We start from the raw sequence: 12,070 nt of genomic DNA on the forward strand, positions 1-12,070 counted from the left end.
ATCACCGGCTAACATGGGACTGCATCTCCTTAAGATGCTCCACTGCCTTGTGGACTAGACCTTTAGGTGAAAGGCTCCTGGTGTGGCCCCCTAAGAAAACCACCTACTTCAGTTTGGGCACCTGGGCAGTATCACAGCCCTCACACAAATCAAATGAGATTTGTGTGGCGCATATGTATCTGGTGCCCCCTCTTGTCCCAATATTTATGTGCTTAAATAAATTATAAATAATTCATTTGCGAAACGTTTTGCTTACTTACTAATAGATGGATGATTATAGTAATTATATAGAAAGAAATTAGTGAAATTTAATTTATCAATCATGAAATTGCTTTGTTAAATAAATATCATCCTTTATGAAAACTAACCTAATGGGTTAAGTTGGAGAAAGTATAAACTCTGACTATCCATCTTTGCTTAAACTTCAACAGTTTTCGGTTATTACTTTGTTATTGTGACTGAATAAATCTAGAACGGATGAACGGTATAAATTTTACTGTGTTAAAAGTTAACGAGGATAATACAAAACAGGTAGGGTCAACCTCAATCTTACATAGTATGAGCGAGTTCATTAACGTTATTTCACTTACCTGAGAAATACATCATACAAGTAATGTGTCCATTACAAATACATGATGAAGTACCTTCAATCTATGCACTATATCAGTCTTTAACAATTTGTTTTGTAGGTTAAGACTACAACAGTAAACTATCGCATAATATAATAAACGATTAATGGACGGTAAACAATTGGGATAGCTGTTTAAGAATTCTGTAATTAGATTCCCGAAAGTTTTCCAGGTGATATCAAAAAACGATCAAAGACATGTTCAAAATGACGGTTGAACTTCCTTAGACTTCTTGAAGACAGACTAGTTTAAATCATACATAATGATTTCAGGAAACTGGTAGTAGATAATTCCACGAACTGTGTTTATCAGCAGTAGATTGAGTTACATAAATGGTACCCATAATGTATATGCTACTCAAATCGTTCGAGTTGCTCCATAATGACTAAAGTAAAAAGAGTTCATAACTCCGACGTAATGTTTAGATAATTTTACAAACCTTCTCTGATACATAACTAATTAATTTTTAAGTAACGTTTTAATCATGGACGCAAATTATTAGTTGAAATCAGGCGAATTTGACTTTATATTATTATCTCTTTAATGGACAACTGTCCTCATAATTGAGGTATGTTAGTCGCGTCTTCATGTGAATAACTAATCGATTTAAGTAGCATTGTTTAGAATGTCACAATTGCAGAGATACTTACATTCATCATCGTTCAATAAGTTGTGATTTCTAACAGTATTTAACACTTTTCTTTCTTTAGATAATTAAAATAACTCATAATGTCATTGAATAAGAAAAAGAAAAATTTTCTTTTCGACAAAATCATTTATTTAATCTATATATTCGTATATATTGTTATATGGAAAATACAACTCACACTTTCAACTATGAAAATACTAAATCTCCACAAAACCCATTCTGATAATAATAATAATATGCTCACTAGTGAATGACTTCGAGAGGTAAATCCAGGAGTTCTAGTGAGAAGTAGTGACCAGTGGAGTTCATACTATGCTTGTTGTGACATAGTAACTCACTGAAGACAATTGGTGAACGGTTGCTCAACTTCGTGGATTGGTCGGAGTTAGACATAAACACCATCGGATGCCGGATCAGTGGTCTATCGATTAAGTGCTCTGGCACGAGACTGGTAGGTCATGGGTTCGAATCTCGTGAGGTGAGGTCGTGGATGCGCACTGCTGAGGAGTCCCATAACAGGACGAAACGGCCGTCCAGTGCTTCCAGGTTTCCTTCAATCGACTCTGCTTTCAACCATAAAAATATATGTCTCTACAGGGGACTATGAAAGATTGTATTATAAATTGATTCGACAATAAATAACAAATGAGGTTACGTACTAATCAAGGCGTAAGGAAGAAAATAATTTATGGGTCAGATAGTCCAATTGACAAATATGAAGAAAAGCGACAAACACAAAGGTCATAATAATAATCAAGAGAACTTGTATAGGATAATAATAATAACTGATTAGAGTTTAAATTGTAAAACAGTAATTTTAAAAAAACAAAAAACTGATAATCAAATATAAGTGCAGAAAAGAAAAAAAACGACAACCAGAAACATACTCATTGAGTGAATTGAGCTAAGGAAGGGTGAAAGGTTGGACAAATCGTTTCTGCATGCAAAGTTCAGACTTGAGTTTGTGGATTACCGATGCCTCAGCAGTGCATAAAATATTGATTCGAACCCCCTTCGATCCGGTTACTTTGACTCCATAGATTACTTTAAAAGAGGAGTCTTTTGGAGCGATATGTCCACAGTTAATTAAATGCTCTTGTATTTAACTAGTTATCTTTTTACATTCTCGTTTTAACAACCAAGCCGAATAGTGTTCCAAGATGCGTTTGGAAAGTGATCGCTTTGTGCGGCCTATGTAACGTGCCCCACATGAGCAAGTAAATTTATAGATACACATTGATGTGGCCCAAAGCGAAAGTTTATCCTTAACACACCCCGAATGGTAGGCCAGCTAAAGAAAACAATTCGAAGCTTAGCTGCGTAGGAAGTTTTATTCAACGATTTTGGAATCCGTTTATTCAGGATTTCAGCAGCCGTGTTTCCTTTAAATTCCATATTCATAAACAAAGTTTACTTCTGCACTGTCAAAGCTTATTCCTGATGAAGTCTAGGTGTTAAGTTGCTATCGACGAACCTAGGTGGATAACCATTTTTGATGAGGGCCTATCGAAGATGAATAGTTCTTCATCTATTTTGTTATTGGACAGATTCGCTTGATCCTAGACGATAACCATATCCCTATGTGTTTAGTGCTTTCATTTATTAAGGAATCTGTTAAATTTTCCTTATTGTGTTGTGACAATTTCGACTGATGCAACTTATCCTAGTCAGTCAGTCACAACGTAGAACTTCGTACGTACGTACATCAGTTCGGGTCGCTATACCGCATTAACACACAGATGCAGTTGTCGATTCAAATCCCATAGTGGTAGAAGTAGTAAGAGTATAAACAGTAATCCGAAAGATTAGGGTTTGAAAATTTTATTCAAAGAGTATAATCCAGAGAAATTAGTCCGGAAAGAGAAAAAAGAAATGGACATGAAGAATTCAGAAGATTAGAATTTAGCAGAACACAAAGAGTGGATGCACCTTCGCCATTGCAAACGATTTTGAGCCATGTCATTCAAGGTCTCTAACCATCGGTTGTTATCATCTCGCGAATCCCAACCAGGTAGTCTACACCTACCAACATGGCTCAGTCCACTTGTCAGCGACTTCATGGATTTATGCCACGTTTTGGTCTGGCCGCCCCTAGCTTTCTTCCAACCTACTCCTACACCATAAGGCATTGCACGTCGGGGCAGTCGGTGGTTGGGTATATGTAACACGTGTCCCATCTATCTCAACTGATGAAGTTTTACTACTTCATCAATTGATTTGCCATCCTTACCTAGTACCCGTTTCCTTACAACTGCATTACTTACTCAATGATCCCAAGATATACGAACCAACTTATCCTAAATCTTATATTGTCTAAATAGATGACTACATTCTAAGCTTGTTTAAACATTCAAATTTACAATGCATACTTTGTACCAATTATAATTTATATCTGAGATACTTTTTTTGTTGTTGCCATCCTGATGATTAAAAACTAATAAGAGAGGGAAAAAGAAAATTTTTTGTTGTTGTTGTTGTTGAGTAGACTAACAAATATCAAATTACAGAAGAAAAAAACAAGAGAACAAAATGCACTCATCATAGAGTTATCATCATCATCATTACAATTCAGCATCACAAATTATTCACACTATAATTTTTAATGAGACTAGAAAAATACAAATCTTAGGGGGACTGAAATAAACTCTGCATAGGTTGTTGGTGTTGTTGTTGTTATTGTTATGGGTAGTTATCACAATATTCTACTGCTTCTGCAGACTAACTGGAATCAATTTTTTGTAAAAAAAAAATGCAATATACACAAAATTACATAATGGACCCTTTTATTCTGATTAAAATATACGATCATTAATATTAGATGAATCTTGATCTGGTGGAAGACCACGATAACGTTGATATGATTGATTAATAATTGGTTGATTTGGCACTGGTCCTGGAACCATAACATTTAGACCTCGCCTAGTTGGGAAATTAGCATTAGCAATATGACGATAATTATTTGCTAATCCACGTCTAGCTCTATTAGCTTGTCCTAAATATTCTAAAAATGAAGCACCATTCTTTGAAAGGCAACTTAAATCACCAGGAGGTGGATCTTCATGAAAAAAATCATGTGATAAAGCTTGATCAGCATTAAGACGTTTATTTGGATCTAATACTAATAATTTATCAATTAAATCAACAGCTGATGGACATGAAATTTGTGGTGTTAATTTTTCTTTAACATGACGTTTAACATCTTTAGGTAATTTTATTTTTTGATAAGTTTCTAAATTTTGAACAGTTGGCCAAACCTCCGGTGTAATAGAACCACATAGTTGAATAATTAAATTAAGTTGAAGAAGTTCATTTTCACCCTTTAAGATATAAAAAAAAGAAGAGGGAATTCAAAATAAACCAAGTTATCTTGAAACAAAATCTTATGAATTTTGTTAGAGGTCATATAAGGTAAATACGTTCAGAAATAAGTGTTCGAATAATCAAATAATTTATGAATCAGCAGGTCTAGGCTTCCCTCACCACAACTTCATCTGTTCTCGTTTAGATAGCCATATATTATCATTAGTCATTATTAGTTTTCGATCGTGATCTAACTTAGATCGGTTTATGAGTTCAATGAGACTATCATTCGTTTTCACACCAAAACCATGTGGCTCAATGTCGTGTACATATACCTCGACTGAAGTCAACAACCAAATGATCACCATGAGTAGTTAATAATGACAGTTCAACACATAAATCATACAGGATAAATAGTTGGATTCACCAATATGAAGTAAATCCCATGTTATATAATTATTTCATTTCTTTTAAATCAAATTAGATCTTTGTGTTACAGATGTTACGGTTTACAGTAAGCCAATTAACACGTCTCAACCACCTCAGTCGACCAAGATTTACAACCTCATTAACATATTTGCTAGCTATGGGTAGTACTCAACTTTCCTAAAATGCACCAACGATATATATGATCAAATAATAGCAGCCTGTGAGTATTCGTTTTAACAGACAGTATTTCACAGTCGCGGTGTGAAAAAGAGAGGACTACTGTGCAGGATTTCGTTGGGAAACAGACATATTGTCTACGCTACAAGGATGCAAGTTGACAGAAACAAACTGAGCGTTTCGAATCTGTGTCAAGATTTAGTCAAACATAAACCAATCAGAGCTGATGAAACTTCCAAGTACAGTAGTCGATGAACTCGACTCCTTACCACTAGTTTATGCGTTGACGGATACTAGTTTTCAAGCAACATTTTGCATTTAAAGGGAGAAAATCGCGTCCCAAACATTCTTGCATTGTTAATTATTGTGTTTAGAAGACTACATTTTGTTAGCATCCTCACTAAGAATAGATCGTCTACGTATTCTTAGTCAATTTGTGGTTCTCTTGGTAAGAAATTAATCTACGAATGGTCAGAGAAATAAAACGTTATCTCTTAAAGAATGTCTATTATTAAGCTAAACACAAACTAAGATAGTATGCAACCCTAAAGAACACTGAGTTGTCGGCTTCTTGTAAGCATCCAATAATATTGCCAGCCTATCAGTTAGTGACTGAATCAGTGACTAGACAATATGACCATGATGAAGGATATAGCGGTTCGTCTCAAATTCTAGCTGCAATTCACGAGAAAAATGAAATTGTAAGAAAATTTAAGCACCGTAAGACGATAGATAAGAAAATGTGTGATACGCTGGCAACTGAACATGAGGTTAGTTCAACAAATGATGACCTCTCCTTACTTATGTACAGCTGACGAGACTGATGCGAATTTCCTCCTGTTGAAGTTAACTACTTCGGATCTCATTCTGTTTGGTGACGGAGGTTAGTGGAAAGGAGATATGGGTGCGTACTCATGTGTCCATATTGTTACGTCTGGCCGATTGTGAACGCTATATTCGCTTCCCTAAGCTAGTTCCGTACCCCTGAGCTAGAACTATACACCGAGTTGAAGACCAGAGAAAAGGCACAAAGTGTGAGGGAAGCACTTTACTACAGGGTTCATTTATGTACAGAAAATATGGGGATTTTATAGTAATTTAAGAGTCCTTGAGTTTTACTGAAAGGTCTAGAACACTGCTAAACATAGTAGCAGTGTATAAATCAGCCAATCAGGATCTCCACATGTGACTTTTCCATTTTCGTTATTTTAGTAACATAACTTCACATAACTTCTAATTAATCGCTGATTGGTTGAAATGCTCCTTGATGACCCCTGAGCTTGTTATGTCACTTGCGAGAAAGTTGCAGGATCATCCCAACACATATACCCCGACTTATTTTTTTATTTGAACACATAAATATTGGTACAAAAGAGCACCAGATATATATGCGCCAAACAAATCTTATTTGATTTGTGTGAGGTCTGTGATACTGCCCTGGTGTTCAAACCGAGGCAGATGGTTTGCTTAGGGGGCCACAACCGGAGCCTTTGACCTACAGGTCTGATCCACAAGGTAGTGGAGCATCGTAAAGATATGCAGTCCCATGGTAGCCGGTGACCAATAATTGATTAATACGCCATTTGTTCCTTCAGGATACTGGAGCCCATGTGCACCATTGGTTTGGAATCAGGGTTTTCCAACTCTCCTAGGTGGACTCGCCGTGTCCACCAACCCGGTTAAAGGGCCGGACATTAGCTTTTCGTCCTCTGAATTTCGTAAACAACACCCTCGCCAGCAAAAGGCAGTGAGTAGGACTTCTCTGGCAGAAGCTATATACGCGTGGCCATGTGAGAGCATTTCGAGAGAGAGGGCGGGCCCTCTCTACTCTCGGCTGTACCAGGGCATTTGGGGGTCATGATTGATTGTAAGAAAGTGACAATTCAGAACACTTACTATTAAGAGGAATATGTCAGTCTTACCTATGTTGTAAAATCAATGTCTATTCTGACGCAGAATGATTCAACAAAAACATCCCCTAACATATCCGAATGAAAATTATCTAGCTCATTCGTCAAAGTAGATTATCCGACTGGTCTTTTTTATTGCCACTATTTCAGTAAGATTTTTTCACGTCTACATACAATAACAACTAAATATGAAGTATGATTTTGTTAAGGTGGATATGTGTCACCAACAAACCAAAATGAAGCTTGTCGTTTTGAATAACCTTAAGTACATGAAAAGTTTATTCACCAATTACTTACTTGCATAATTGGGTAGTTTGTCCAAAGCTCAGCCATAATGCATCCAGCACCCCATATATCTACCGGTCTTCCATAATAACGATCATTGAGCAAGATTTCTGGAGGTCGATACCATAAAGTTACTACGCGACCAGTATAACGAGAAGCACGGTCAGGTCGAATAGAACTGACAGTAAGCCTTGCCAAACCAAAATCTGCTATTTTTAAAACACCTTCACGATCAATTAGTATGTTAGATGTTTTTAAGTCACGATGAAGAACATTATTTCTACAAGATGTTAGAAAATAATAAAAAATGAATAGTATTTAAAATAATGAAGTGAATCTAAACGCTAGTTGGGATTAGACTTCTTGGGTTAAAATTAGGGATACTCTATAAATCAAAATGGTTGGATTATGGGTCGTACTATCGGGTTTGTATGTGAAAGTTGAGTAATTTAACTCCTATACTTGAGATTGATATGCAAATCATAGGTGGCAAAAATTTTTTATAGATATGCTAGTGGATGAACTTAGCAACCTAGAACTTACATTTGGAAAAGGTTTCAGGAGAACTCAAAGGATGTATCCGAATGCTCTTACTACTAAACTATTCTTTACTTGTTAAGTATCATTAAAAATTAAGTTCTAGCTAAAAGAAGTTGTTCATCAGTTAATAAGATCAAGGAACTTTATCGTTGGAGGTTGTTTCCATAATATACACGAGTATGCATTTGTAAACCGTAAAAATTTAGTATGTACTATTTACATGAAAATATTCTTTTATTCCTTTAAGTGCATACGGATAATACAAAAACTAGTAAACAATTTATAATGATACTGTGCTCTTACCATTTTGCTAAAAAAACCGCCCACGAAATACCAAAATACCAGAAGTTCATTGCTTATCGTCAGGCTATTTTTTACTAGAAATGGAACTATACCAATCAGTCAGTCAGTCACAACGTAAAACTTCGTACGTACGTAAATCGGTTCGAGTTGCCATACCCCATTAGCACAAAGATCCAGTTATCGATTTAAATCCTATAGTGGTAGAAGTAGTAAGAGTATGAGCAGTGATCGAAAAGACTAGGGTTTGAAGATGTTATAAAAGGAACTATATATTTACACACAATGATGACCATTCGTAATATCCGGTTGCTTGAAATAATATAGGTGAGGTTAGGATCGAATGGGTGACTTGATGTTTGAAAGTGGGGTTTTTAATAATTAATCAGTAATCCTATTATAACAAACAGTTTATTTTAAAATGAAAAAGTTAAAAACACTTAGCCATTTGAAGATGATATTTACTTGTGTAAAAAGTAAAGACCCGTAAGCAACTGTTGCATTATGCTTTTCTTCACCGGGAGACTGAACTCAACTTTTTGAGCTAATAGACCTGCTAGATCATGCTCACAAATGTCGAACAGAAGATAGAACTCGTATCGGTAGTTGCTAGAAGGGGCAGCTGTAGATTAAAATCAATATTGGATGAACAGTATACCTTTTTTATGACAAACGCCTCGCAAACGCACAACATTTTCATGGGAAAGCGAGCTAAGAATTCTAATTTCACGCAGAGCAGTAACTGGAAACTATACACATTAGAGAAATAATGGTAAAAGTTTACTTACACCTTCTGTTTCTTGTTCAGTTTTAAGTCGTTTCAAAGCATAATGTTGTTTAGTAACTCTGTGGCGAACTTTGAACACTTCACCAAATGTTCCTTGGCCGATTTTCTGAAGTCGCTCATAATCATCAACCACCAAGGTGGTGGTTTTTTTCTCCAATTCACGATCAACATATTTAAGGGCATCCGTATAATCAGCCTCCAACTCTTTTAATAACAAATCTAATTCACAGTCATCCATAGAGACTTCAGCCGCATCTTATTCTGTTTGATATTTGCCAAGCCTCTGTTATGAGTTGATGAAATGATTGAGCTGAAATTAGTAGTCAGACAACATGAGATTATTACCATGTATCTACAAGAATTAATCTAACCAAAAAAAACGTGACATTTTTGGGATGAATATCAGTAATAAAAAAATCAGAACTAAAATTGACGTTTTGAGTGGAATACTTCCTTATTTAAAAAAGTCGTTCGCGTATTGTGACAAGCAATGAACAAGAAACTATGGGACAAAGGCATAAGTACTATGACAGTGAAAAAGTAAATTCTGCCCCCAAATGTCCTGGTACGGTCGAAAGTGGGGAGAGTCCGCTTTCCCTCTCCAAGTGCTCTCACATGGCCACACGAATATATAGCCTCTGCCAGAGAAGTTCTACTCACTGCCTTTTCAAGGCGGGGGTGTTGTTTACGAAATTCAGAGGACGAAAAGCCAATGTCCGGCGCTTTGACCGAGTTGGTGGACACGGAAAGTTCATCTAGGGGAGTTGGAAAACCCTGATTCCAAACCAATGGTTCACATGGGCTCCAGTATCCTGAAGGAACAAATGGCGTATGAACCAACTGTTGGTCACCGGCTACCATGGGACTGCATCTCCTCACGATGCTCCACTGCCTTGTGGACTAGACCTTTAGGTCAAAGGCTCCGGTTGTGGCCCCCTAAGCAAACCATCTGCCTCGGTTTGAACACCAGGGCAGTATCACAGCCCTCACACAAATCGAATGAGATTTGTGAGGCGCATATATATCTGGTGCTCTTTTGTACCAATATTTATGTGTTTAAATAAATAAATAATCCAGAAGAGAAATGAAATTTCAAGAGTAATATGTATCAAATACATTAGAAGTCTATATACACAACTTCAATCGTATAATATAAAAACAGAGAATGAAAATACGAAGATGACAATTAAGCTGCCAGAACGGGTTTCGTATCTTCTATGTCTAAACTTTTTCACTGTCACTGATAATGATCCTACTTATACTATTCTGCCACCTCGCTGTGTTGAAATGATTTTGCAACCTGAACCAATTCATGTATATGCCATGTCCTACACTGCCCTTAACTCAGTGACTGACCAGTTGTGTATGGTTGACTTTGAGTCACACTCTTTACGCAGAGGTGAACAATAATATTTGTTTACTCATACCAAAGTAAATGAAGTTGGTTACAGTCAGTGACTCATTAGTTGAAAAGAAAAAAAACAAATTACTAGGGTAAAAGATTGTCTGCATAGAAATCAGCTAGAGTTCATACTATAAGTAAGGTTATCTTGAAATTTTATTAGTCTTAAAACCTGACCGTAGTTTCTACACTAGTGTTGTGGTTAGGATTCAGGTATTTCAAACTTGGACTCAGATTAGTCGCATTGTAATCAACTACTGCTGGCGTGCTCTTTTTGGAATACTTATCTAGACTATGATCACGCCTTTGTTTTTTCCAATCTTATGTTTCAATAACTAACAAATTCATAATCGTAAACAGATAGGTGCAACCAAATGTCAAACGGAACTAGGTTAAGGTTAATCACCAACCCACTGAAAAGTAGAGATGAGCAATGGGTTTATTTGCGTAACTTTATAGAAATGGCGAGCAAAGTTGTTTGCGGCTTCGCGAAACATCCCGCTTATAGGCACTGGGTTTCTAAAGGTTTTTCACAACTCGTTGAGGCACATCGGTCTACTCCAACTAACCACGAGTTGGAGGTAAGCGTACATTTTTAAATCCTCATATGTCCTAGTACGGCCAAGGGTGTGGAGAGTCCACTTTCCCACTCGAAATGCTCTCATATGGCCACGCGCATATAGTCATTGTCAGTAAAGTACTACTCACTGCCTTCTCGAGGCACGGGTGTTGTCTACGAAATTAAGAGGACGAAAAGCGAATGTCCGGCGCTTTAACCGGGTTGGTGGATACGGCGAAACCATCTAGGAGAGTTGGAAAATCCTGATTCCAAACCAATAGTGCACATGGGCTACAGGATCCTGAGGGAAAGAATGGCGTATAGACCTGTTGTTGGTGACCAGCTACCATTGGGCTGCATCTCCTAACGTTGCTCCACTGAATTACGGATTAGACCTTCAGGTCAGAGGCTCGGGGAAAGGAACCACCTGCTTCGTTTTGGGCAACCGGAAAGTATCCCAGCCCTCACACAAATCGAATGATTTGTGTGGCGCATGACTGTTTGGTGCCATATTGTACCAATGTTTATGTGTTTAAATGAATAATAGGGATATAATCGTGCTGTATCATACCGCTTGTAAACCTCTCCATCCCAACAGACAAACACGTTTTGATAATGAAACATCTAAAAGGGTAACCTGCTATGGTATACCACGAAAAAAAACATCTAGAAATATGTAGTAACGTTCTCGTGAGGAATCTGTTGACTAGACATATCAATGAAGGCAGCAACAGTAAGGAAACCTCCAGTTGATTCTTTCGGAGACCCAAAGGTTGTTACACTTTTAAGGTCTAGCTGCTCGATCACGCCTTCTATTATTAACTAGATTTTCAATACTTCACATTCCTAACGGGCTTAGAGAAGAATCACACTACATAAACCAAGACTCGAATTAACTGGAGAGTACAGGTAGACCCCGTGGCCAAGTGTACTATTGGTTTGACTTATAATGATGTGTCGGAAACTAATCTCTTTTACACAATACTAAACAGGTGAGGAAGAAACTTTACCGTGATATTATTGACTTGCAACCAGATATACTATCATGAGAATTAGCAATGGAGTCTACAAGTCAAGTGAATCGATTACTAATGGAGCACGAA

The 12,070-nt window shown here is 36.9% G+C and overlaps 1 protein-coding gene across 1 annotated transcript; it reads right to left on the reverse strand.

The window, feature by feature from the left end:
- Nucleotides 1–3,857: 3,857 nt before the first annotated feature.
- Nucleotides 3,858–9,244, reverse strand: Smp_003000 (putative cell division protein kinase 9-B (EC 2.7.11.22) (EC 2.7.11.23) (Cyclin-dependent kinase 9-B); the record flags this gene model as incomplete). Its single annotated transcript, XM_018797006.1, has 5 exons — nucleotides 3,858–4,595; nucleotides 7,392–7,659; nucleotides 8,685–8,841; nucleotides 8,878–8,968; nucleotides 9,008–9,244. The coding sequence occupies 5 exons, from the start codon at nucleotides 9,242–9,244 to the stop codon at nucleotides 4,071–4,073; spliced, it is 1,278 nt and encodes a 425-aa protein (XP_018652091.1). The 3' UTR covers nucleotides 3,858–4,070.
- Between the last annotated feature and the right edge of the window lie 2,826 nt (nucleotides 9,245–12,070).

This window comes from Schistosoma mansoni, chromosome 4, assembly GCF_000237925.1.
Source record: "Schistosoma mansoni strain Puerto Rico chromosome 4, complete genome".
Classification (NCBI taxonomy): domain Eukaryota; kingdom Metazoa; phylum Platyhelminthes; class Trematoda; order Strigeidida; family Schistosomatidae; genus Schistosoma; species Schistosoma mansoni.